Source organism: Rhinoderma darwinii, chromosome 6 (assembly GCF_050947455.1).
Source record: "Rhinoderma darwinii isolate aRhiDar2 chromosome 6, aRhiDar2.hap1, whole genome shotgun sequence".
Lineage (NCBI taxonomy): Eukaryota > Metazoa > Chordata > Amphibia > Anura > Rhinodermatidae > Rhinoderma > Rhinoderma darwinii.
The window spans coordinates 43,206,039-43,233,903 of NC_134692.1; the positions used below are offsets into that span (position 1 = coordinate 43,206,039).

The window sequence follows — 27,865 nt, forward strand, 5'->3', positions numbered from 1 at the left end:
CTTACGAAGTTTATAAATTTTGCTTCTGAAAATGTTTACAATGTAAAGTTTGTATGTGTTGTATTTGAATGTTAGTTTCATAGACAGTATAACTTTATACAATGATCTCGGCTATGAGCTGAGCTATGGCCTGCTTGCCATTGCAGACCACAGCCATTGCATTGTGTTAATGTGTGGCCTAAAATAGTATAAAAAACATTCATAGAAGCCATTTGTGCTCACCCAAAGGTAGAACTCCATAAAGAACAAGAAGCTGTTTGACATCGCTAAGAGATGGCATTGGTTCTATATCAGCCTGGCGCAAAGTAGTGCCTAAATAACTATATTCACCTGAAAACAAACACAAATATGCATATTTAATAACACTAACACTGTACACTACATAATACACAGTAACAAATCATCTATTGTTTCAGTATTACAAAATTGCAGCTGCCCCCTCCCCATTGTGATGGTTAATATTCAATTCCCTGTTATTATTTCTAGAAATAATATTTTCTAAATATATTAATCTTTTAATTTTTAAGACAAATGGCCATGTTTTCTGGAAGTTGCTGTTCTCATCATTTAGGGCTAGACAGTACTCCATCATTTTGTAGGCAGACAGATGATGGCAGTCAATGAAGAAGGGGTACAGTATAATATAGAGAATAAAAATGTACCGGATGGTTGCCTTGGTAACTACACCTTGTGTAATAATGGTTGTGATCATATAACAGCCATGAAATATATAGTTAGGGCACAAAGAAGTAAAGCTGCAAAACTGCACCTTACCAATAAAATCTGACAGTTTCACAGGCTTTGGTTTGATGAGAAGACCTTCTGTGACGAGCTCCTCATATAGCGAGTCAATGGTCCTATAGATAAAACAAATGTTTGTAATACAATGCATATAACTGTATGGGCTAGAGCATCCCAAGTAAGAAAAGACCCCACTGCTCACAGCTACATAAACTTTTCAGTGATAAGACCTCATTTCCAACTTTATCAAGAAATGCAATTTTCAGTTCCAGGTGAAATTTAAAGGGGTTTTCCCAAGAAATGTATCACCTAATTAGAATATAGGTGATAAATGTTTGACCACTGGGGACACCACCTCTAGGACCCTCACCGATTACTGTGCTCAACTGTATCTATTAGTTCCATAGAGTTTGAATGGAGTGGCAGCACGCATGCTGGATTACCGCTCCATTCAAAGTCCTTCTCACTGGGGTCGTTCAGGTATGGGGAAAATGAATAGTGATCATTGAGTTCCCAGCAGTGTGGCCCTCAGCAATCAAACAACTATCACCTATTCTGTGTAATTTTTACCTTCATTGAAAGCAAGTTTATTAGAAAGTTGCAGAACTCATAGACTGTAAGCTCTTGCGAGCAGGGCCCTCACTTCTCTTGTTTGAATTGTTCATTTGTTTTGTCACTATGTAATGTCTGATATTGTCTGTACATGAACCCTCTGAATTGTAAAGTGCTGTGGAATATGTTGCCGCTATATAAATGGAGATGATTTTTATTATAACTTTTAATTATACAATCGATAAAGTGTAGCTAAATGTTTGACAAACTTCTGACATGTCATAGTGACATGTCAGAAGTTCGGAATGGTGGGGGTCCGAGCGCTGAGACCCCCACCAATCGCTAGAACGAAGCAGATGAAGTGCTCGTGTGAGCGCTCAGCTGCTTCGTGTCTGTTCGGCTTTTTCAGTAAATAAATGTATCGGTGTACGAACTCAATAGAAAGTCTAGGAGCCCGTACTCCCATACATCGGCTTTCCGGAAAAGACCGAACAGACACGAAGCGGCTGAGCGCTCATTCGAGCGCTTCAGCTGCTTCATTCTAGCGATTGGTGGGGGTCCAAGTGCTCGGACCCCGACCAATCCAAACTTCTGACATGTCACTATGACATGTCAGAAGTTTGTCAAACATTTAGCTACACTTTAAGCTTTATTTAAATAAAACTGAAACCTTTCCAAAGCACATCCTTTATCTTTCTTAATGTTCTTTGTTTCTTAAAGGGGTTCTCCTGGCATTTTCTACTGATGGCCTATTTTAAGGTGTTCATTAGTGAAGCCTCTTCAATGTTTGCTAGGCACATCGCCGTACAGATCTGTAGCAGCTGTGCCTGGGATTGCAGCTCAGTCCCATTCCCTTAAATGGGACCGAAATTCTAATCCTAGACACAGCCGCTATGGAACTGACTGTAAAGTGTGAAAAGGCTGTGGCAACTAATACCGCGGCCCCATTAATCAAATGAATGGTGAGGGTGTCGGGAGTTGAACACCCACTGATCTGATATTGATAGCCTATCCTAAGGATAGACCATCAATATATAATGCCTGGAGAATCCCTTTAAAACTTCTATATTGTAAATTAGACAAGTTAACAAATCCTTCCACTGAGTCCCTGGCCGATAAAAGAGTGATGTCTTTTATAACACACTTGTTACAATGAAAACAGGAAAAAGTGACATTATTCCCATCTACAAACCTCTAAAAAACTTGCATCTCCAAATATTACTTATTAAATATTAAAATATGTGCCACATAAAATGTGCAATCAAAAAATGTGTGCTGAGTCCTGCATACCCCAGTGAAACATTGCGTCTTGTCAGGTGGTGTGGTACTGGTGGTAACTAGGGTAAATACCTAATTATCCGCATACCTGTCTGGTGTTAAATCCTTTTCCTTCTTTTTCTTTCTCTTTCCACTTTTCTTGCCTTTTTTCTTTTTCTAAAGTAAGACATATTTAAAGGGAATTTGCCATAAGAAAATGATCTATGGTTTAGATTAAGTTTTTAAGTATAACATATTTTTTAAGAATTTTGCGTGATATTTTTAAAAACATTTTCCATGTGACTATATCTAAAAAAAAACAATCCTTAAAGATTGCTGTTTTCACACTGGCCACTGAGCCTCATAATAGACTGACACTTCCTGTTCTGTAGAGATTACTTCTCAGCAGTCATCTCATTATCATAACAGGGAGGATTACAATAAAAGGTAACACCTCTATATAGATAACACAGGATTTCCCATTGGCAATAGGTGATGGACACAACTCCCCAATAAACCCTCCCTACACAGTGACCTCTGCACAGGTCACAGAGCATGCCTAGAACACTCTCCAGTAGAAGTCAATAGGTCAACTTCAGACTATTGTTTCCTATGGTCAATATGGCGGCTGTAAAGCATATCTCTAAATAGCTCAGGCAAAATGGCTACCCCATAATCATGTACAGAAAATAGAATTAAAAAAAATGTACAATTAAAAAAATTCAATCAGATTAGAAAAAAGAATATGTATAAGTATCCGGCTATAATTAGTAAAAAAATAAAAAATGAAATCCAAGTAATACTTTTCTTTTAAGCAGTTTAGACATATAGATATAACCCATGTCTGTACAAAATATTCATATAGAATGCTGCAGGAATTGCCTACTGTTCTGAAGGGTGGTTGTACATGGAAATAAGATGGACAAATTTTAGCATTAATACTACAGCTGCAACACCCGAACCTCCCTTGGTTCCACTGAATAGATCTTAGATCACCATTGAACATTATGGTAATCTAAGGTGTTGCTGCCGTAATACAGACACTAAAATACGACCGTATGGGTGTGTCAAGTGCTATCTGTGTTACAAAGCCAGAAATTGTCTTCAACATTGTTGTAAAAACACTTATTTGCTGTAATGCATAAGAACATTTTATTCTTAACAACTTTGAGTCAGGCAATGCTCCATTTATTTATTTTTATTTGCTTTTGTGCTTGCTGCCTGCATTTTTGTTTTAAAATTTGTATTATGTAACATATATAGTTGCAGTTCACATAGTATCTATGCCCTGGATAATCTAGACCTGAATATATAAATGGGAAACCTAGAAGCCATCACCATAAGGGTCTCTTTTTCACGGGTAGAATTAAATGAGCGCCGATTGACAATACAGCATCTGAGTTGGCACTCATTTTCTATATTCAAAGGAAGCAATGATTGCAAGTATGGGGACGAATGATCCGGAGCCACCAACTCTGTACCAAACAACTAGCAAAGCTTATGGTATCATATCAGATTACAGTCTGAGCCTTTGTGCTTAGATCAGTACAGTATGCCAAGCTATAAAAAAACAAAAACGTAGATTGCGTCATCCTATGCCTGCTGATAATTGTCTGGAACTTTTTATTTTTAAAATAAAGCTCCAGCTTTGATTAACATTGGCTTTATAGTCAGCAAAATTAAAATCTATATATTTACACATGATGCTTTTTGCTGTTTTATACCTGGCAACCATGGACAAGCAGGTTAGCAGATGTTGGTGGATATTATTATGGCTTTATTTTTATTCTACCTTTAGCTTTTATTTCTTATTAGAACTTTACATGCATAGGAGAATAATATTGGAATATAGAAACATATCTCTAACTTACTAATATGTAACAACTCATTTCGGAACCTGTAGTTCTCGTCATATGCACTGCAGATGGACTATTATTTATAGTCCACCCTTTAATAATTAATAGCAGAAAAGAGACAAGCATTTTTAACATTTTTAGTAACCAGGGCAACGTGAATTTATTTAGCCCAGGTAAACATAATCTCTGTTTAATCTCCATAATGCTCTATGGAATGGGTTTAAGCTTTCTACTATACAATTAACAATCTAAATGTCCGTCTGCATCTAAACTACAGTTGCCATAATCCTCTTACTCAACAAGAAGAAAGGGGAATAGCTGGCTGTGCTCTACAAGTGTAATCTTCCATACACAGGAAGCGAAATGGGACCTATGGATGCAAGATGTGGCACTTACCAGGATATATAGTTGCTACACTTTTTTTCTATAAGGGCGGGTTCACACATAGCGGAATTTCACTTAAATTCCGCTGCGGACACTCCGCAGCTTTAATCCGCAGCGGAGCCGTTTCTCCATTGACTTTCACTTTAATTTAGCAGTGTTCGTTTACACGATGCGTACAATTCCGCTGCGGAGCATAGGCTGCGGAGCGGAATTTGGTGTCCGCAGCATGCTCTGTCTGTTGCGGAGCAGTGGCGGACTGGTTGCGGACTCATGGCGGAATTTCTCCATTGACTTCAATGGAGAGTCAAAATTCCGCAATGAAGTCCGCAGATCTTATGTGTGCTGCGGAGCGTATTGTTTTTACTACCATGACATTTCTTCATTCTGGCTGGACCTATGTATTTCTAGGTCTACAGCCAGACTGAGGAAGTCAATGGGGCTCCCGTAATGACGGGAGCGTTGCTAGGAGACGTCTGTAAATAGTCACTGTCCAGGGTGCTGAAAGAGTTACGCGATCGGCAGTAACTGTTTCTGCACCCGGGACAGTGACTACCGATCTCAATATACATGTATCTGTAAAAAAAAAGATAAGTTCATACTTACCGAGAACTCCCTGCGTCTGTCTCCAGTCCGGCCTCCCAGGATGACGTTTCAGTGTAAGTGACGGCTGCAGCCAATCACAGGCCAAGCACAGGCTGCAGCGGTCACATGGACTGGAGCGTCATCCAGGGAGGTCGGGCCGGATGCCGAAAGAGGGACGCGTCACCAAGACAACGGGCGGTAAGTATGAATTTCTTTGACTTTCACTAGGGAAAGTGCTGTCCCTTCTCTCTATCCTGCACTGAATAGGGAGAAGAGAAGCACTTTTCCTGCAGTCCGCAGCGGCCAGTCCGCATCAATTTTCTGCACATTTTGTGCAGATCCGCTGCAGAATCTGCAACGCAGATTCTGTGCGGCATTGATGCGGACAGTTGCGGAGGAATTCCGCCATGTGTGGTCATGCCCTAATAGGCATAAAAACAGTGGGGTGGATCAAAGGATACAACAGGGCGATGGCCATTTCGCATTGCTACACGATTCCTCAGGCCTACTAAAATCCGGCTGCCTCTCTGTTGTAACCTTATGCCAATTATCGAAATAAGGCGCAGCAACTACATATCCTGGTGAGTGCCACATCTTGTTTCTTTTGACTGTATAATTCTCTTACTCACCTTTCCTCCTTTCTTTCCTTTTTTCTTTTTGTTTTTATCCCTGTCTACGGTTAGTTTCAGATTCTGGAGTTCTTGTCTCATCAGTTCATCCACCTTAGTGAGAATGGAAAAAATACATTTTTTCTATTAAAAAAATTTTAGGTGTCAAGTCAACCATACATGACAATCAGCCAATATTTTTATAAGTGGGTTATTCAAGTCTTCCTTTCATAGTGATTCAAGAACGGGAAAAATTTGTTGAGGAGGACTATGGCCATATTAACACAAGTCTAGATTGTAATTATGCCAAACCTGTATCCTAATCTCTTCTTCTACTTCCTTTCTCTTATCTTCTTTGATGAGCTCAGAATCGTGTGTCTGATGTAGATTCGAAGACTCATTTCGATTTTGCCAAACACCTGCAAGTGAAGCAGACATTGAGAAGTGAAGAGCAATGCAAAGGTCGACCTTTGAGTTAATTTTTTATATCTTTAAGCTGCACTAGAACTTACAGAGCCCTTCTCTCTATTATGATCTGTGTCAGTTCCAAAATATATAATGGACGCTTGCAGATGTTTTGTCTTTTGTAATTTTCACTTTTCATAATAAGCCTTACCTTCGTACGTGTGGTTTGCAGATGATATGTCAGGCAGAAATTGGCTTTGGTTCATTTTCCAACCTGGCTCTTCCTCCTAAAGAGGTTAAGAATACTTTTAATATAACATATTTTCATTTTTTTGCTTTGCTGATTACTTATGACCACAAATAAATCCGCAGAAAGGTTGTGCTATACTTACACTTATATTACCAGACATGTAATGCAAAAATTCTTTCATTGAAAGGGATTGCCTGCTTTGTTTTTACAAGGGTCTCTTGCCCATAAGCTGATTTTAGGGTGTCCTGATGCTAAGACCTTCAGCGATCAGTTGTAATCTGTGGGGTTACCCAGAAGTGTTCATTTCCCCTGCAGCGCCACCTCAGGAAAAATGAAGCATTACACAGTTGTCATTGAAATCGATGGGCTGTCCGTGTAATGAACAGATGTTCCGATTCCTCCAGTGTTAAAAGATAAGGATCCTGAACATTTGACACTCCTCTATTAACTTGAATTTTCTAATGGATTTTCTAAACCAGACAACCCCTTTAGTTGTAAAATTTGTAGAGTACTGATTACATTAATGATAAACAAAAGACACAATTTTTTGATAGGTACACATATATTGTACAATAGATGAAACAGAGAAGGTAAATGGGATTCAAGTGTGACAAATGGGTAATTGGTGAAGTCAATATTATAGAATGACTAAAAAGGGTTTAATATGAATGTTTTTCCTACAGAATCATATAGCAGTGATATATCCCTTGTTGGCTAAACCCCACACAATATCCTGATTTTTTTTCCACATTCTATAATAAGAGAAAAAAACCCTGATGTGGTGACAAGTCTTCTCTCAAGCCGATAAGTGGAAAGTAATAAGGGTTCATAAGTTCATGCTTGAATAGCACGGATGATTGGAAAGATAGATACCACGTGTGATCACAAAGATATACGGTTCACGTGCAGTACTGCATACATTTAATTAGTACACTATTTATTTTAACGTAGCAAAGTTTTCAATTATCCATATCTACAAAGAATTATCTAATCGACTAAAGGTTAATAATCTCTATTTGACAAAGGGAAAATAGCCAGTGATTTCACCTCATATTATCTTACTTGAAAACTTCCCATTCGTTGAAGTACAGATTTTTTTCATTAATTTAGTATATACTTGAATATTTTAATTATTATTTTCTTTTAATGAAAAAAAAGGATAAAATAAAATATCAGTACTGAAACTGAAGAATAAGATGGAGAATATGATGTTCATACTTGCTTTTAAAAAGCTGTAGTGGTGACCTAATTTTCTATATTTATTTTTCATTATTTATATAGCACCAACATATTCTTCAGAGCTTTTATGCAAGGTATACATTCAATAAATAATGAATAATATATGAAATTTAATATATAAAATATTTTTATGCCCAAATTATGCAGTTTGCATGCACACAGTAGTATGTAGCGTATTTCCATTAGGGAATGTTCACACGCTGTGTTTTCAGGTGTATTTTGGGGCGAAATACGCCTGAAAAAAAGGTAGCTGAACGCCTACAAACATCTGCCCATTGAAATCAATGGGAAAAATTGCATTTAGTTCAGACGGGGCAGTTTTTCCGCCATTTTAAAAAAGGCCCCGTAAAAAAAGGCCCCATACAAAGAAGGAGCATGTCACTTCTTGAGCCATTTTTGGAGCTGTTTTTCATTGTGTCAATGGAAAAACAGCTCCAAAAATGTCTAGAAAAAATACCTAAAAAAAACGTTTTAAGCTTAAAAAATGGCTGAAAATCAGAAGCTGTTTTCTCTGAAAAAAGCTCCGTAATTTTCAGCCCTTTTTGCGTGTAAACATACCCTCAGGCTGGAATCTGACATGAATTTTTTTTTAGCTAAACACAAGAGTTGATCCAAAAGTGAGGAGTCATATCAGATTTTCCTTTACACTTTTCATTATTTTTGGATCCACTCCTGTGTTTGACTCAAAAACTGCCACATAATACCTGTAATGTGTGATTTAAGCCTTAGAGCTGCAGTTGCTTCTCCAGAGCTGCTCTTATAAGTGGGGACAAGAAATTACAACCATGTCAGCTATTTTGAAGTCTATAGGCAACTGTATACAAGCAAATAAAATGTGCTCTCCCTATTTCTTCACTCCTTGACTGCCAACTTTGTGTTTCTGCAATAGCCACAATCTTGTGCTGCTTGTAGCTGCCTGAAGAAGTAGACAAAGGGAAAAACTTTTACTCTGAGTTCAGAACACTTACACGACAGCCCAAATGTACCTTGGGAGCTAGCAATGTAAGCTCATCTATCATTTTCAGCACAAAATACCCATAAAATATGGTAAGACATGTATTTTAAATGTAAAAAATATAGTGCGTCCTGATGTATTTCTCAACAAAGTCTAGGATAGCTAGCTATCACGAAGCGGAGTCAGATCCCAGATATTATATAAGTACTGTAGTGAAGGTTTATGGAAATTGGGCAAGGAACCAGCTTCCAATTTGTTTAATATTAAATACCACTGTTAGAAAACACGTTTGTATGTCAGGAAAGATTTGTGGCTACAAAGTCTCAATAATAATTCTTCATTAATCCCTGTCCTTCAAGAAGGATGTATGGAGACTATTTTTTGTTATTCCTGGGGCCGGGGAAAGGGCGGATGGTGAGAGGACTACAGTTACACACTGATTAAATGCATATTTTCAAAGATTGCCATCAAATTGTAACCACATCTTTCCTCTCTGACCTGGAGGGCGCACTTGGCTTTCTAGGAACTTTGGCAGCTATTCCCTCTACTCCCCCGAGCCAACGTTCCCTCTGATGCCAGTTTGTGTCATTCAACAAAATACACAATGTTTGCCTTCCTTCAACATTGGGCCGAGTGTCACTTTTGCTAAAATAGAAACTAATGTATCACCACCATAGGCATAAAAAAATTAATATTATCTTTATGATATTAAAGTAAAAAGAAAATTCATATGTTAAGAATGTTGCTTTTATTTAGGATTCTAATTATTATTTAGCATTGTGGATTTTCCCCTCAATATTTTACGCAAAGATATTTCAGCTATGATAGTTGTCTGGCTTTAAGAAAACAGACAGCAGGCAGTTCCAGCAGTTTAGATTCTGATTAAAATAAATTACAGTCTGGTCTCTATACTGGAAAGTTAAACAGGTAGTATTCTGCTTTAATGTAGAAAAAACACATGCAAATTCACATAAAAAATATTGCCTATATTTAGGGGCGTAAGTACAATAGATGCATTCTAAGCAACTGTTATGGTGCCCCACGAGAGAGGGGGCCGACCAGGTTGGCTGGCCCTAGTCTGTGGATTATTAACCCAAGGATCATGGATATAAAAATCCAGACATCTGCGCTGACTCTGGACTTGATATAACACAGTGGACCAACACCAGTAGATGACATGGCTCCCCAAACCATCACTGACTGTGCAAACTTCACACTGGACCGCAAGCAACATGGATTGATCCCTCTCCACTCTTCCTCCAGACCCTGGGACCTTGATTTCCAAATGAAATGCAAAATTTACTTTCATCTGAAAACATAACTTTGGACACTGACCATCAGTGTTGGTCCACTGTGTTATATCAAGTCCAGAGTCAGCGCAGCGTCTACCAGGAAATTTTCAAGCACTTCATGCTTTCCTCTGCTGACAAGCTTTATGGAGATGCTGAGTTCATTTTCCAGCAGGACTTGGCACCTGCCCACACAGCCAAAAGTACCAATACCTGGTTTAATAACCACAGTATTACTGCGCTTGATTTGGAGAAGAAAGCAAAAAATGCACGGTGCCACATAGTGCAGATCACCAAAAATAATGGGATAAAACAGAGGAAAGTCAATTGAGCTCACTCTTGGCGTTGTGCTAGCACAGGCACAACGCTGTTGTAGACTTATAATGAGATAGGTATCATTAGACCGCTGCAGCCAGGTCCCATCCGGTAACTGGAAGTGGTTACCGCTGTGAAGTATTTGCAGGAAGAAAAAATTGGTGGAACATAAACGGCGCTGCTGGTAATAAAGGTAGAAGCAGGCCAAGTGTCCTGATGAAGACGCTGGTTCAGCGTTGAAACGCGTAGTCTTTTGCAATAAATTATTTATTTTTGTATTTCAAAACATTGAGCTTGATTGGCCGCCTGACCTAAACCCCATAGAGAATCTATGGGGTATTGTCAAGAGGAAAATTACACACCAGACCCAACAATGCAGACGAGATGAAGGCCGCTATCAAAGCAACCTGGGCTTCCATAACACCCCAGCAGTGCCACAGGCTGATCGCCTCTATGCCACGCCACATTGATAACACCTCAGCAGTGCCACAGGCTGATCGCCTCCATGCCACGCCGCATTGATAACATCTCAGACATGCCACAGGCTGATCACCTCCATGCCATGCCACATTGATGCAGTAATTCTTGCAAAAGGAGCCCCGACCAAGTATTGAGTGCATATACTGTATATACTTTTCAGTAGGCCAACATTTCGGTATTAAAAATCATTTTTGAAATTGGGCTTGTATAATATTCTAATTTTCTGAGACACTAAATTTTGGGTTTTCATTAACTGTTACCATAATCCTCAATATTAAAAGAAAAAAATGCTGGAAATAGAACACTCTGTGTATAATGAATCTATATAATATATGAGTTTCAGTTTTTGAATTGAATTACTGAAATAAATTTAACTTCTTGATGATATTCTAATTCATTGAGAATGGCTAGTATATATATACATACCGTGTTCCAAATTATTATGCACATTGGATTTAAGTGTCATAAACATTTAATTATTAGTTTTTCAATTAAACTCATGGATGGTATTGTGTCTTTGGGCTCTTTGGATCATTGTAATCAATCTCAGACACCTGTGATAATTAGTTTGCCAGGTGTGCCCAATCAAAGGAAAACTGCTTAAGAAGGACGTTCCACATTATTAAGCAGGCCACAGGTTTCAAGCAATATGGGAAAGAAAAAGGACCTCTCTGCTGCCGAAAAGCGTGAAATAGTGCAATACCTTGGACAAGGTATGTAAACATTGGATATTTCAAGAAAACTTAGGCGTCATCATCGTACTGTGAAAAGATTTGTGGCTGATTCAGAGCACAGATGGGTTCGTTCAGATAAAGGCATAATGAGGAAGGTTTCTGCCAGACAAATTAATAGGATTAGGAGAGCAGCTGCTAAGATGCCATTGCAAAGCAGCAAACAGGTATTTGAAGCCACTGGTGCCTCTGGAGTCCCGCGAACCTCAAGGTGTAGGATCCTCCAGAGGTTTGCAAGTGTGCATAAAGCTATTTCGGCCACCCCTAAACAATGCTCATAAGCAGAAATGGTTGCAGTGGGCTCAGAAATACATGAAGACTAATTTTCAAACAGTGTTGTTTACTGAGGAGTGCCGTGCAACCCTGGATGGTCCAGATGGATGGAGCAGTGGATGGTTGGTGAATTGCCACCATGTCGCAAAAAGGCTGCTACGTCAGCAATGGAGGTGGCGGAGTCATGTTTTGGGCTGGAATCATGGGGAGAGAGTTGGTAGGCCCCTTTAGGGTCCCTGACGGTGTGAAAATGACCTCGGCAAAGTACGTAAAGTTTATGACTGACCACTTTCTTCCGTGGCACAAAAAGAAGAACCGTGCCTTCCGTAGCAAAATTATCTTCATGCATGACAATGCACCATCTCATGCTGCAAAGAATACCCCTGTAATTGGCTGCTATGGGCATAAAAGGAGAGAAACTCATGGTGTGGCTCCCATGCTCCCCATACCTCAACCCTATTGAGAAACTTTTGAGCATCCTCAATCAAAATATCTATGAGGGTGGGAGGCAGTTCACATCAAAAGAGAAGCTCTGGGAGGCTATTCTGACATCATGCAAAGATATTCAAGCAGAAACTGGCCAAATACTCACAAATTCAATGGATGCAAGAATTGTGAAGGTGATATCAAAGAAGGGGTCCTATGTTAACATGTAACTTGGCCTGTTAAGTTTTTTTTTATTAAAACAGCTTTTGATTTCTGTAAATATGACCTCCTGATGCTGCAAATTCAACAAATTACCATTTTAGTTCTCTTTACAACCTTTAAAATGTTTTGATCTCTGTTGTGCATAATAATTTGAAACATTTTGAGTTTTTTACTTCTAAAAAAATATATGTTATCATTAGGAGATTTGTTCAATAAAATTCGCATTATACTCCAACGGTTGATGGCTTGAAGATTATACTGACTGTCATTTGCATCGACTATTTAGGAAAATCAGCGAAAAATAACATTTGCATAATAATTTGGAACGCGGTGTATATATGCAAGAAAACATACTTAAAGGGGTTAAAACCTTCTCTAAATGAAGCCCCCCTCCCTGCAATCAACTGATAGCGGCGGGCCCTGGTCGTTTACTGGTATCACTGAGGGAAGCTCTGTATGGCAACTTTTTTTCTGCAGCGGCCTGTGCATCCTGATAACCACATTGAAAAGATTATGGTTGTAGGGAGTGTGTCCCCAGCAACAAGATAGCCAGACACTGATTGGATCAGAGCTGTATTGGCACAGTTTTAACAGCAGGTAAGAGAAAGATGAACTTGGCTCAATGCCAATGTCCTAAGCGTGGCATTGATCAGATAAAAAAAAATAAAACATTTGGGAGAAGAGCCTCTTTAATTGTAACTAAAACTTCAAGTTAAGCTGGTCTTACAAGTAAAGAAAGTGTCTTGAAGCCACACGGATAACAGTGACAGCCACAGTACCGCCATAGCAGCAATGGCCACTGGACTGTCATAACCATGACAGCTACAAGACTACCATAACAATGACGGACACAAAACTACAGGACCACTATAACAGTGACAACTACAGGACCACCATAACAGTGATGGTCACTGTTACTTAATTTGTTTATTACTGAAATGGATGCATCAATTTGCATTGATAATTTTCCTAATATATTACAATATGGGTCCAAGCTTTATGCGGTACTAAATCCCCAGTTTGATATGATCAATATGATTTCAATCACTCATGGCTACCTATAGAGTGAGTTTATGGAATACACATTTTACTGATTTTATTCAAGTCATTGGAATCATTAAAACTCTGTCTACACTGAGTACCTTTTAGCGGTAGCTGTAATCCTCCCTTACCGAGTCTTTACATTGATCAAAAACGGCTGGCATATTTAGCAGAGGATTCAGCGCCCCGTATTGGAGGAATAAATCTAAAAAGAAAATAATACAAACTGTTGCGTACATTTTTTGGTAGAAATCTAAATGGTAGGTGCACTTTAATGAGTATCCATGGTGTCCTTTGTTGTCTATTGTTGCCAGTGACTGCATTGCCAAAAAATAAGATGTATTACTTATGTCTGATTTCTTAAATGATTTAATATTTTAACCATTTGTTTTATAGTCTTATACATGGAATATTGCGTAGTCTGCTTGCTGTGAATCCCTCCATGACCTACTGATGTCAACATGCCAAGAGCCTAGATTAGGGTGCAGAGGAGAAACTAGAGGAGTGCTGGATAATGTCGTTTGGAGCATGTTATATCTTGAGGTTGCCAGCCTATAGTAACCAGCCTGCCAACTCATTTACGAAAACTGAGCAATGTCAACCAATCATTGGAGAATCCATTTAAAACCTTCAATGGCAATGTACAGCAAGTAAGACTGTGCACATACAATGCAAATACATCAGCTAAACACTAATAGAAAAGCACACCTCAGTTTTGAAGTCTAAACTATGAACTCCAACACTTTACTACAACATGGACTTAGTTTGCCTGACACTAAACACTAATGCCACATGGAGTTAGGCTTTAATGGAAATAATACTTTGTTTCTGACACACAACATGTGGACTAGATTAGACTTTTGTTACGTGTTAATACATTTTGATAGTGTAATGTAATGAGGTTGTCCCCTATGGCAATATTTCTAAAATTGTTGCCGTCACTGTATCCTTCTCAGTGAAACATAGGAAGTTGTAGGAAGACCACCTAATCCATTCATGTTAGGCCTGCCATTCTGAAAAGGTAATGTCAAAATTAGTTTGGGAAATGGGAATGATAATGGGCCTCTCTTAATTCAATTTACGGAGTACGTATACATTCTGCAGAGACCTTGAATAAAAATCTAGGGGGAAATTATTCATAATGTGTCAGTATTTCAGTTTTAGGTCAAATTGTTTCATACACTAGGAAAATGGAAGGTTTTTCTTTTGAGTCTCAATGTCAGAATTGAACATAGGCAACAATTCATGTGAATAAGGATATTAAGAAAAACGTAATTATTAAGAGTAGCTTCTACTATAACCAGTGATTTGACAACTGCAATTTTGTTTGAAAGAATTACACAAATTACAAAATATATTTACCACATAATAATCAATAAGGATTTGGCATGTTAGATCTTAATATGTCCGATCCTTTTGTTCCACTGTCAGAAGTGTTTAGCACCAGCTTGTCTCCCTCTTAAAATAAACATGCACACTCAGCCAAGTATGCATGTTTATGGAGAAGACGAGAAAGATAGCTGTCTGGTGAATGAGCGTTAAGCCTACAGCTATCTATGTGCATTGCCAACTTGATCACAGACCCAACCCCCCCCCCCCCCTCCGAAAAATATATCTGAGCCTATGTTCACACTGCCATTATTGGCCTTCTGTGAGGGGTTCTGCTATATTTCACTGCAAGAATAGCGCAGTCTGCAGCGTTATTTTTTCAGTCAAGAATACCAGGACCCTGACGAAAGCCTGAGGAACCCCATTATAAGTCAATGAATTTTATTATTATTTTTTATTTATATAGCACCATAAATTTACGGAAGACAGTTTTATAGACAAGTGAAACAATTTTTTACAAGATACATTTGGTAGGATTCCTGCCTACACAATTTTTCAATCTATAAACAATAGGACATAGGCACAAGAGGTCGGGGAAAGTAGTGAGTAGTCCTAGTCATGTCAGGTGAAGGTGGTGTTGTGATACCTGTTGGCAAACTCTTTAGTGATCCATAAGGATTCATTGGTATCTGTCTGAAAAACAGATCTGTCATAACTGTCATGCCCCATTATGAACAGAAGGCATGACGCTAGTGTCTACAGACAACCCAGGGCAGTATATACTATAGTAGTAGTACTGTCAAGTTTTTCTAAAACCAGTTTTATTTTTTAGGCTCTCCATGTGTTTTTCAGTTTTTATCTCTCCAGTAACTTTCATTGAATCTGAATAAAAAGTTAAGGGGGCTGTGAACAACATGAGCATGGGCTGCAGTTTATTATCTGTTGGTTTTATGAATGCATTTGGTCATCTTTAAGTTTAGGGAAAACACTGATAAAATGGAAATGGTGCCAGTGGAATATTTTCTGTATAAGTCATTTTTTATGCTTATATTTGGTATTTTTCCGTCACATTTTTTGAAGATGCAAGCTAATGTATTTCTGTTGGATTATGAACAGTAATTCTAGTAACTATTACATGTGCTTGTAAAGTTCCTCTGTTGCTACTACATGTTGTTTTTGCTGGCATTTGATACAGTTTACTACACTTTTATGCTGTGTGTATATATATCGGGTGTAGTCATGAAATCTGATACAGACTTAAAGGGCTCTCGAGATTTTTAATTTCTTCATTGGGAACCAGCAGTGATACCTTCTTACCTCCTCTTTGCCTTTGCCTTTTTTTCCTTTGGCTTTATCTTTTTCTTTCTTTCCTTTCTTTTTTCCCTTCTCCTTTTTTCCTTTTTCTTTTTTCTTTTTATCTTTGGCTTCTTCTTTAGCAGCCAGCTCTGCAGCAACCTAAAGCAAAAGGAAATTTATGGAGAGTAAAGACCCAGACCAGTCAGATTTTATGCATAATTATTTCACAGTCTATGTTTTTATATATCAGAGCCTAAATTGTGTGTGGATCTCACAAACAAATAACCTCTAGGGGCAACAAAAAATCACAACAGATTTTAATATTTAATACATTTAAAAAAAAAGTTAACTAAAATTCAGAAACCAGATGGGAAAAAATAAGTACACCCTATAATTCAGTAACATGTAGAAAGACTTTTAGCAAAAATATCTTGAAGTAAACGTTTTCTGTAGGAGTTTATCAGTCTTTTGCATCATTTCATTGCTTCAGTTCATTGATGTTTGAGGGCATTACTTTTTGCACAGATATCTTAAGATCCTGCCACGGCATCGTAATGGGGTTGAGGTCTGGACTTTGACTTGGCCATTACAAAACTTATTTTCTTTCTACTTTAGCCATTTAAATGTCGATTTTCTAGTGTGTTTGGGATCATTGGCAAGTGGCATGACCCAATGTTGGCCCAGCTTAAGCTGCTAGACAGATGGCTTCATATTTATCTCAAGACTATTCTGTTATAAAGTGGAGTTCATCATCATCTAAATAACTGCAAGATTCCCAGGATTTTGGGCTGCAAAACAAGCCCAAATCATCACCCCTCCACCACCATGCTTGATAGATGGTACTTTATAGGATGTTTGTGGTGATCAGGGTCTTAAGAGTGTGTGAGCTGCGGGGTCGCACTGGGCGCAGGGGCTGCTCCTGTTAAAGGGGGCTCTACAGAAGGCCTAGCACCCAAGACTTGTGAATATTGTATAGCAGTATTATTTAGAAATCGTATTTCACTGCTGTTAGATAACTTTATATACTGAGCTTTCATTTGGTCAAGTTGGTATTATTTGAGTGCTGTATGGTGGTATTTAATTTATATATCGTTATTTATAGATTGTATAACAGTACATCATATTGTTCCAGAACTTTTGTGGTTTGTTTAGTTGCAATTTTGCTGCCATATTCTTTTTGGGGGAAAAAATTGAGCTGTCAGGGATCTGAGGTCTGCAGGTCATGTATGTATGGCATATAGAGGTTGTCACACTTCTTGATTAATAATCTTGTGCATTTGATAAATAACACCTGGCTGCTAATCACTGTCTTCATGATTTTAGAAGTAGGAAGGGTGTACTTATTTTTTCCCCACTCGGTTTCTGTATGTTGGTTTACTCTTTGGAAAAAATGACTTAAGATTGAAATCTGTTGTGTTTTTTGTTGTTGTCACCAGAGGTTATTCGTTTATATAATTGGGTGAGGACCACACAATTGTTATTTAGGACCTAATTGTAAAGGATCTACCAGGCACAGCTTCGGGGTTAACTCCCATAGGTAATCAGTCTGCACCTGAATCTACTTCTCTGAGACTGACTCCATCTTCCACCACTCAGGATGGCAGGCTTAGGAGTGGGAGAGCCTATCGCAGCCTGGCCAGAAGGAGCTAGCTCCCGCCCTCTGTCTATTTATACCTGCCTTTCCTGTTCCTCCTTTGCTTGTGATTCTTCTCGTGTGGTTTCCTGGCCCAGCTACAGCTCCTAACTATTTGATCCTGCTCCATACTGACCCTGGCTTACTGACTACTCTCCTGCTCTGCGTTTGGTACCTCGTGCTCTCCTGGTTTGACTTGGCTCGTTCACCACTCTGGTTGCTCACGGTGTTGCCATGGGCAACTGCCCCTTTCCCTTGCTTTGTATTCCCTTGTATGTTTGTCTCGTGCACTTACTGAGCGTAGGGACCGCCGCCCAGTTGTACCCCGTCGCCTAGGGCGGGTCGTTGCAAGTAGGCAGGGACAGAGTGGCGGGTAGATTAGGGCTCACTTGTTCGTTTCCCTACCCCCGTCGTTACATATTCACAAGCCCATACCTAGTCTACCCTGGTCCCTAACACCACTATGGACTCCCTTGAGATCCTGGCTCAGCAAATGCAGGGTCTCTCCCTACAGGTCCAGGCCCTGGCTCAGAGGGCCAACCAGCCTGATGCTACCTTGGTAGTTCCCCTCACCTCACCTCCTGAACCCCACCTCAAGTTGCCCGAACGGTTCTCAGGGGACCGGAGGGCTTTTCTCTCCTTTCGGGAGAGTTGTAGGCTTTACTTTCGCTTAAAGCCTCATTCCTCAGGTTCTGAGAACCAGCGGGTGGGTATAATTATGTCCCGGCTCCAGGAAGGGCCCCAAGAGTGGGCCTTCTCCTTGGCTCCTGACGCCCCTGAACTTTCCTCCGTTGATCGTTTCTTTTCTGCTCTCGGACTCATTTATGACGAGACTGACAGGACTGCCTTTGCCGAGAGTCAGCTGGTGACCTTACGTCAGGGTAAGAGACCTGTTGAGGAGTATTGTTCTGATTTTAGGAAGTGGTGCGTAGCTTCTCGGTGGAATGACCCTGCCTTAAGGTGCCAGTTTAGGTTGGGTCTGTCGAATGCCCTGAAAGACCTGCTAGTTAGCTATCCCTCTTCTGACTCCCTAGACCAGGTTATGGCTTTAGCGGTACGACTTGACCGACGTCTCAGGGAACGACAACATGAACGTTTATGTGTTTTCTCCTCCGACTCCCCCATGATGCCTCCCGAGGTTCCGTTGCTTCGTTCCTCCCCGGAAGACTCAGAGGTACCTATGCAACTCGGGGCCTCCGTGTCCCCCCAACAACGTAGAGATTTCCGCAGGAAGAATGGTCTCTGCTTCTACTGTGAGGATGACAAGCATCAAGTGAACAACTGTCCTAAGCGTAAGAATGCAGCCGGAGAACTTCCGCGCCTAAGTGATCATCGGGGAGGTCACTTGGGCGCACAGGTATTTCCCGTAAATATGAAACGTAATAAGATCTTGCTTCCCTTTCAGGTCTCTTTTGGTGGTAGGTCTGCTACTGGCAGTGCCTTCGTGGATTCAGGGTCCTCTGCTAATATCATGTCTGTGGAATTTGCTATGTCTCTTGCTATGCCTTTGATTGATTTGCCTAAACCTGTCCCGGTCATGGGTATCGACTCCACTCCTCTTGCTAATGGTTATTTTACACAGCATACCCCTGTTTTTGAACTCCTTGTTGGCTCCATGCATTTGGAGCAGTGCTCTGTACTGTTGATGCAGGGATTATCGTCCGATTTGGTTTTAGGCCTTCCCTGGTTGCAGTTGCATAATCCCACGTTTGACTGGAATACTGGGGAGCTTACCAAATGGGGTAATGAATGTTTGACGTCATGTTTTTCTGTTAATTCTATTTCTCCCCCTGAGGAGGTGAACACGCTACCTGAGTTTGTTCAGGACTTCGCTGATGTTTTCTCTAAGGAGGCCTCCAAAGTGTTACCTCCTCATAGAGAATACGATTGCGCTATCGAATTGGTACCAGGAGCTAAGCTTCCTAAGGGTAGGATATTTAATCTTGCTTGTCCCGAACGTGAAGCTATGAGAGAGTATATCCAGGAATGCCTGGCCAAGGGTTACATTCGCCCCTCTACTTCTCCGGTAGGTGCTGGCTTCTTCTTCGTAGGGAAGAAGGATGGTGGTCTTAGGCCATGCATTGACTACCGTAACCTAAATAAGGTCACTGTAAGGAACAAGTATCCCCTTCCTTTGATTCCTGATCTCTTTAATCAGGTTCAGGGGGCCCAATGGTTCTCTAAGTTTGATCTACGGGGGGGGGGGGGGGGGGGCGTATAACCTTATCCGCATCAAAGAGGGGGATGAGTGGAAGACTGCGTTTAACACGCCCGAAGGTCATTTCGAATACCTCGTCATGCCCTTTGGGTTGTGTAATGCTCCGGCGGTCTTCCAGAATTTCATAAATGAGATTTTGAGAGATTACCTGGGGATATTTCTTGTAGTGTACCTTGATGACATACTGGTATTTTCCAAGGACTGGTCCTCCCACATTGAGCATGTCAGGAAGGTGCTCCAGGTCCTTCGGGAAAAAAACTGTTTGCAAAAACCGAAAAATGTGTGTTTGGGGTACAGGAGATACCATTTTTGGGTCAAATCCTCACTCCTCATGAATTCCGCATGGACACCGCCAAGGTTCAGGCTGTGGCGGAATGGGTCCAACCTGCCTCCCTGAAGGTGTTACAGTGTTTTTTGGGGTTCACTAATTATTACAGGAGATTTATTGCTAACTTCTCGGTCATCGCTAAGCCTCTTACGGACCTCACTCGCAAAGGTGCTGATCTCCTCCACTGGCCTCCTGAGGCTGTCCAGGCTTTTGAGGTCCTTAAGAAGTGCTTTATCTCGGCCCCGGTGCTGGTTCAGCCCAACCAAATGGAGCCATTTATCGTGGAAGTTGACGCATCCGAGGTGGGAGTGGGGGCTGTCTTGTCCCAGGGTACCAGGTCCCTCACCCATCTCCGCCCCTGTGCCTACTTCTCCAGGAAATTTTCGCCCACTGAGAGTAACTATGATATTGGCAACCGCGAACTCTTAGCCATTAAATGGGCATTTGAAGAGTGGGCCACTTCCTGGAGGGGGCTAGGCACCAGGTAACGGTCCTTACCGACCACAAGAATCTGGTTTTCCTAGAATCTGCTCGGAGGCTAAACCCGAGACAAGCTCGATGGACGCTATTTTTTACCAGATTCAACTTTTTGGTTACCTATAGGGCTGGCTCTAAAAATATTAAGGCCGATGCACTGTCGCGTAGCTTCATGGCCAGCCCTCCTTCGGAGGAAGATCCTGCTTGTATTTTGCCTCCCGGTATAATCATTTCTTCTATTGATTCTGATTTAGTCTCTAAAATTGCGGCTCATCAAGGTTCAGCTCCCGGGAACCTTCCTGAGGACAAGCTGTTTGTTCCCCTGCAATACCGGCTAAGGGTACTTAGGGAAAATCATGACTCCGCACTATCTGGTCATCCAGGCATCTTGGGTACCAAACACCTCATTGCCAGAAACTATTGGTGGCCTGGGTTGCCTAAAGACGTTAAGGCCTACGTCGCCGCTTGTGAGGTTTGTGCTAGGTCCAAGACTCCCAGGTCCCGACCAGCGGGCTTACTACGTTCGTTGCCCATTCCCCAGAGACCTTGGACACATATCTCCATGGATTTTATCACCGATTTGCCTCCATCCCAAGGCAAGTCGGTGGTGTGGATGGTAGTAGACCGCTTCAGTAAGATGTGCCACTTTGTGCCCCTCAAGAAACTACCAAACGCCAAGACGTTAGCTACCTTGTTTGTCAAACACATCCTGCGTCTCCATGGGGTCCCTGTCAATATTGTTTCAGACAGAGGGGTACAATTTGTTTCTTTGTTTTGGAGAGCCTTCTGTAAAAAGTTGGAGATTGATCTGTCCTTCTCCTCTGCCTTCCATCCTGAAACCAATGGCCAAACTGAGAGGACTAATCAATCTCTAGAACAATATTTAAGGTGTTTAATCTCTGACTGTCAATATGATTGGGTCTCATTCATTCCCCTCGCCGAATTTTCCCTTAATAACCGGGTCAGTAACTCGTCAGGGGTCTCCCCCTTTTTCTGTAAATTTGGGTTTAATCCACGGTTCTCCTCCGTTTCACCTGGTAGTTCCAACAATCCCGAGGTAGAGGTCGTTCATCGGGAACTGTGCACAGTCTGGGCCCAGGTTCAGAAGAACCTAGAGGCGTCCCAGAGCGTACAAAAAACTCAGGCTGATAGAAAACGTTCTGCTAACCTCTTGTTTATGGTCGGGGATCTGGTGTGGTTATCGTCTAGGAACTTGCGTCTTAAGGTCCCGTCCAAGAAGTTTGCTCCCCGGTTTATTGGGCCGTATAAGGTCATTGAAGTCCTCAATCCTGTCTCCTTCCGGCTGGAGTTACCCCCATCTTTTCGTATACACGACGTGTTTCATGCCTTCCTCCTTAAACGCTGCTCCCCGTCCTTGGCTCCCTCGAGGAAACCTCCTGTTCCCGTTCTCACCCCTGAAGGGGTGGAATTCGAGGTGGCCAAGATTGTGGACAGCAAGATGGTCCAAGGCTCCCTCCAGTACCTGGTCCATTGGAGAGGATACGGGCCTGAGGAGAGGACTTGGGTACCCGCCCGGGATGTTCACGCTGGGGTATTGGTCAGGAAGTTCCACCTTCGTTTCCCCTGTAAACCAGGTCCACTTAGAAAGGGTCCAGTGGCCCCTCATAAAAGGGGGGGTACTGTAAAGGATCTGCCAGGCACAGCTTCGGGGTTAACTCCCATATGTAATCAGTCTGCACCTGAATCTACGTCTCTGAGACTGACTCCATCTTCCACCACTCAGGATGGCAGGTTTAGGAGTGGGAGAGCCTATCACAGCCTGGCCAGACGGAGCTAGCTCCCTCCCTCTGTCTATTTATACCTGCCTTTCCTGTTCCTCCTTTGCTTGTGATTCTTCTCGTGTGGTTTCCTGGCCCAGCTACAGCTCCTAACTATTTGATCCTGCTCCATACTGACCCTGGCTTACTGACTACTCTCCTGCTCTGCATTTGGTACCTCGTGCTCTCCTGGTTTGACTTGGCTCGTTCACCACTCTGGTTGCTCACGGTGTTGCCGTGGGCAACTGCCCCTTTCCCTTGCTTTGTATTCCCTTGTATGTTTGTCTCGTGCACTTACTGAGCGTAGGGACCGCCGCCCAGTTGTACCCCGTCGCCTAGGGCGGGTCGTTGCAAGTAGGCAGGGACAGAGTGGCGGATAGATTAGGGCTCACTTGTTCGTTTCCCTACCCCTGTCGTTACACTAATAAATAAAAACACTGAATAGTACCTTCTTGTTGATATGACTGGTACTTTCAAGAGATTATTTGCATTACAAATGCATGGATTTTAACCCCTTCCCTTCCGCCCAATGTCTTTTGACGGCGGGCAGTGCAGGTCCCAAGTCTGCAGCGTCGTCTTTTGACGTCACTGTGGAAAAGGCTTATAAGCGCTCCAGCTAAGCAGGATCTGTTGTTAACGGCTCCTGTACTTAAAGAGGCCTAGTGAATACGATATGGTGCGAAGGAATCTCCAAGCCGGCCATTCAGCTATTTGATAGCCGTGACCGCAGCACGATCAAAGGAGATTTCCCCCATTGATCTCGTCACCGGGTTTCCCGGTGACCTGATGTGAGACTAGCGGAACCCTCTGCAGAAAAGACTCTGGGCTATCTGTTTTGTAAGCCAGATGTTAGGGCACATCATGTGTTGCCCTAACAGCAGCCTGTTTGATAGAAACACAATGTAATGTATTAGCATACGGGAGTATACATTAAAAGTATAAAACAAAGTTGTTAAAAAGTTATCCCTTCATGTGATTAAAAAATAAATAAAAAAAATAATATCCACTAAAAAAGTCATTATTTAGTAAAAATTTGTATTTTATTGCCCACACATTACATAAAAACAAAAAAACGACACATATTAGGTATGTACATGTCCGTAATAACCTGAAGAATTAATAAAAAAATGTATTTGGAGTAAAACATGAATGGTATCAAAAACAAAAACCATGCAGAAAATAGTTTTTTTTTCGATATTTACGCTGCAAAAATAAATGACATAAATTACATAGTAACTTATTTGTACCTCCAAACTGCGCAGGGAAAAAAAAAAAATTCATGCATAAAACACAGCCTCGTAAATGTTAAAAAATAAGTTATGGCTGCTGAAAGAGAGGGAGGCAAAATTTAAGAAATTTAACTGGTCATTAAGACCTTTTCAGGCCTTGTCATTAAGGGGTTAAATATTATTTCTGCTCAGAATGTATCCCATTCTCCTATGCTGCCCACTATTACTTTAAGAGACAGCAGGACACAGACAGGTTGTTATTAAAGTGCTGTTTAACATGGGTGTTTTGGAACATGATAGTCCTTTTTATTGGCCCAGAGAGCTGACATATAACATCTGCCAGAATCTTTACAAATTATTTGATAAAGATATCAAAATCTGGAAAGAATCTGCATTTTGCTTGAAAGCTCTTGGCTTCATGTGAACAAACCCTGACAGAGTAGCAAGATCTTGACTGGACCTGGTAGACTAAGGCACCGCTCTCCAGGGGTATTCAGTGTCATGTGCTAACATTTAATACTTATTATCGCTCCAGGGATCAAAGGCAGGAGCCAGAGTACAAAGCTTAGGCAGAAGCAGGGCCGTAACATGCACAGGGGAGATTAGGATCCTATTCCACGAGGCAGCAGATCTAGTGACAGGGATAAAAATGAAAAAGAAAAAAAAAAGGAATGACTGCTGCAGCCAGAGATGGAAATGTTACATTGAATCTGCCTTCACTTTTAATCTTTTATTGTTCGGAGATACAAAGTGACAGGTGACAGCTGGGATAAGGTAAAAAGACATCAGTCTCCGGTGAACAGACTTTTATCCCTGACCTGTGCCTCCCCCAGTCTTGATTGAACAGTGCCAGAAATAGTGGACAATACACAATTCCTTGACATATAGGATATCAGGATATTTAGTTGTGATACCTGTTCTGGAGTCTTTTGAGCAAAGATAGCCTTCGATCCTCCGTCCTCTTCATCTGGGAAATCGGGGAATTTTCCGGTGGCATGCCTAATATAAAGGAACACACATTTTTAGTACATGTACATTAAAAGTATGGATGTATTTCATGGTAATATTACTTTAGGGGATCACTATTGCTTAAAAAAGTACACTGCTATTTTCCTTCTGCCATAACTTACAGTACAGAACAGACTTTCATTTGACCTTGGTTTACATTCCGGGCACATTTTTCGTACTGTAATTGGAAATTGCACAAAGGCCATAAAGGCCATACAGATAGTTGTGATGTCACTTTACACTGGATATCAATATAGTACAAATACAATATCCATTTTTCATAGACATCTTTGTAAATAATATTTGCATTATAATCACATTCTGATGTCAGAACATGACGATATATAAAGATGAGTGGCACAGCATAGACACAAATTATCTCTTTCCGTCAAAACAGTCAGTCACCAATCACTTTTGTAGGAAGTTCCTTCTATTGTGCCAACTGCTGATTGGGTGACATGTAGTGCTCCCTCTCTATTAAAAAATAAGAGCTTCTTCAGCAGCTGTGGTGTGTATTATAGAGTTCTGTGTCCCAGCTGCAGCAAAACAACATAATATACAACTCAGATGCTGTAGGATTATGGCATTTTATATTAATTAATCAATCAATCAATCAATCAATCAATCAATCAATGGTCACCAGAAATCTCCCCTCAAGGGTCTGTTACATGGGCCAATTATTTGGAAAACGAGCGCTCACTGTGTAAATAGGACAACGATCAGCCGATAAACGAGCAAACGCTTGTTCACCGGCTGATTGTATCGTTTATGCTGTAAGAAATATTATCGTTTTCGGCAGCACATCTCCCTGTGCCATGTCAGGCCATGTAAGAGGACCCTTACTCTTCAAAAAGAGGTTCTTCAGCAGCTGAGTTATGTATTATAAGGTATAATGTAATAATTCCTAAAGAATATTCACGTCGGAGTAACTTGAATGGTATAAAAATACTTGATCTACAGCCTTGAGATTTTATATGTCATGGTGACTTCTAATATTCTGGTTTTCGATTATTTAAATGAAAGTCATTAACATAACATTAACCCCTTACAGCTAATGAGGTCGCACTAGTTTTTTTTAGGAAAAATTGGTGAACTTTGTTAGAGAGTTAGACATCAGTATTATGAGAGGTTCACACTAAGAGAATAATAGATGCAGCTTCTGAACACCTAATATTTCATCCAATTAACACATTTCTATCTGTATTTTAAAAATCCCAATGTAACAGTTTTTATTTTAGAAAGAAGCACTTACTATATGTGTATAAAGAGGGCAATGTCTGGAAAACGCAGTTTTTCTGTGGCCTAACCTCAATGACAATCGGAAAGATTTAGCAAAACTAGTGCAAGGGGGAAATGGAGCAGTTGCCCAAATAAACAAATTACGTTGCATCTTTTATTTTCAAAAAGGTCTCTGAAAAATTAGAGCTGGGATCTGATTGGTTCCTATGGGCAAATCCTTCACTTCTCACTTGCACTAGTATTTGATAAATCTCACCCAATGTCTACTACTGTATATTACACTATTTACATACAGATTTTTATAAAGAAAATAAATCAGAATTTTATTGGTTGACATTTTTGGACCCATATGGTTGAGATAGTATATTATACTAGTACTGTACATTCTGAATGTTGACTATGATAAAAGTATATGGCTTAAGGTATCAATGAAGAATCCTTGTGGGTGGTATAGTTAGGCAGATTTGGTACGGATTTGACATGCAGGTCTCTAATGATGGATCTTCATGTTGTGACCGCTAAGCAACTCTTGGCAGGGATCTTTTATTAATGGTGGGAACTGACCTAACATGAGTATAGATGGAATGAGAGGGCATACAAGGCCTTTTCTTCATTCACCAGCATCTCCTTACTAATAGCAGCTCTGACATAACATGGCCTGCTGATCTGCTGCAGCCCATCTGCTTTGTGAGGAAAGCACAAGCCGAAAGGACAAAGACAGAATCATTATTTATTGCCTGTCCTATCAACACCTTCTGCATAGAGGCAACCTTAACATTCCTCTCTCACAGATCTATTAGCGGTGAGCAGTTTCCCTGTATTGTGTTCTATGGATTCTGCCGAAAAACTAACCCACAAAAGCAGGTACACAAATCTCTTAACACACACCTATATCGTATTATGTTGTAATTTTAGGTCAATGTGATAACATGAAATCCATGATATGATACAAAATCAAGACATACTATGGGACAACATATTTAACTAAAACACTGGGGCTCATGAATAAATAAGTCATAGGTTAAAAAAAATAAAAAATTACAAAAATGGTAAAAAGTTTTTTAGGAAAATATAGTACAAAGTTACTTCTATCTATTGTTTAATTTTCTTTCTTTCATTCCAACAGCTCAGATATGTTTCCCAATGGTCAATAGATGGGGATGTAGCTGCAGGGTGGGGGGACTGGCGGGGAATATGGTTCATTGGCTGGGTGCCAGAGGGGGCTACAAGGGCTAGGGCAACCAACTGAATCTTTGCCCTTGGGGTGAAGCAAAACCTAGCTACAGTCTTTCTGCGCTGTGCTACTTATCACCACTAAAATCATTGTACAACTACAGACCTGAATTTCTTGAGAACATGGAATCAACATTTCAGGGACATATCAGTCCAGCTTGGACTTTTCTTAAAACAGTATGATCGATGATGCCATGTTCTGCTAAACAAAGACTTGGAAGACAATCAAGTTGGTGAGACCAGGGATTTTCTACACTGTCATTGGTTGTGGAGCACAGTTCATTTCCATATAGATATACAATATATTGCTTTCTTTATCTGTTGGTGTTTCAAGTTGTGCCAGCTTTACAAAGTGTCATTTGTTATTTTCCTAAATATGTTGTAGACGCCACCACTCCCAGATCTTAGATGTAATACAAATGACACTACTGACACGTGAGCCCCCATGGGAAAAAATACAGAGTCTGAACATGATTACCAGTCTTAACTAT

The 27,865-nt window shown here is 40.6% G+C and overlaps 1 protein-coding gene across 3 annotated transcripts in view; it reads right to left on the bottom strand.

Annotated features, from left to right (window-relative positions):
- The window catches only part of DRC11 (dynein regulatory complex subunit 11), a 158,623-nt gene that overhangs the window by 19,694 nt on the left and 111,064 nt on the right, over positions 1-27,865 (bottom strand). For all 3 annotated transcript variants that reach the window (XM_075829612.1, XM_075829611.1, XM_075829610.1), the window contains exons 7-14: positions 24,809-24,893; positions 16,253-16,390; positions 6,597-6,672; positions 6,293-6,399; positions 6,002-6,094; positions 2,660-2,727; positions 775-857; positions 223-330 (exon numbers count right to left, since the gene is read on the bottom strand). In XM_075829612.1, the coding sequence (XP_075685727.1) occupies positions 223-330; positions 775-857; positions 2,660-2,727; positions 6,002-6,094; positions 6,293-6,399; positions 6,597-6,672; positions 16,253-16,390; positions 24,809-24,893 (758 nt within the window). The remainder of the gene's footprint in view (positions 1-222; positions 331-774; positions 858-2,659; positions 2,728-6,001; positions 6,095-6,292; positions 6,400-6,596; positions 6,673-16,252; positions 16,391-24,808; positions 24,894-27,865) is intronic.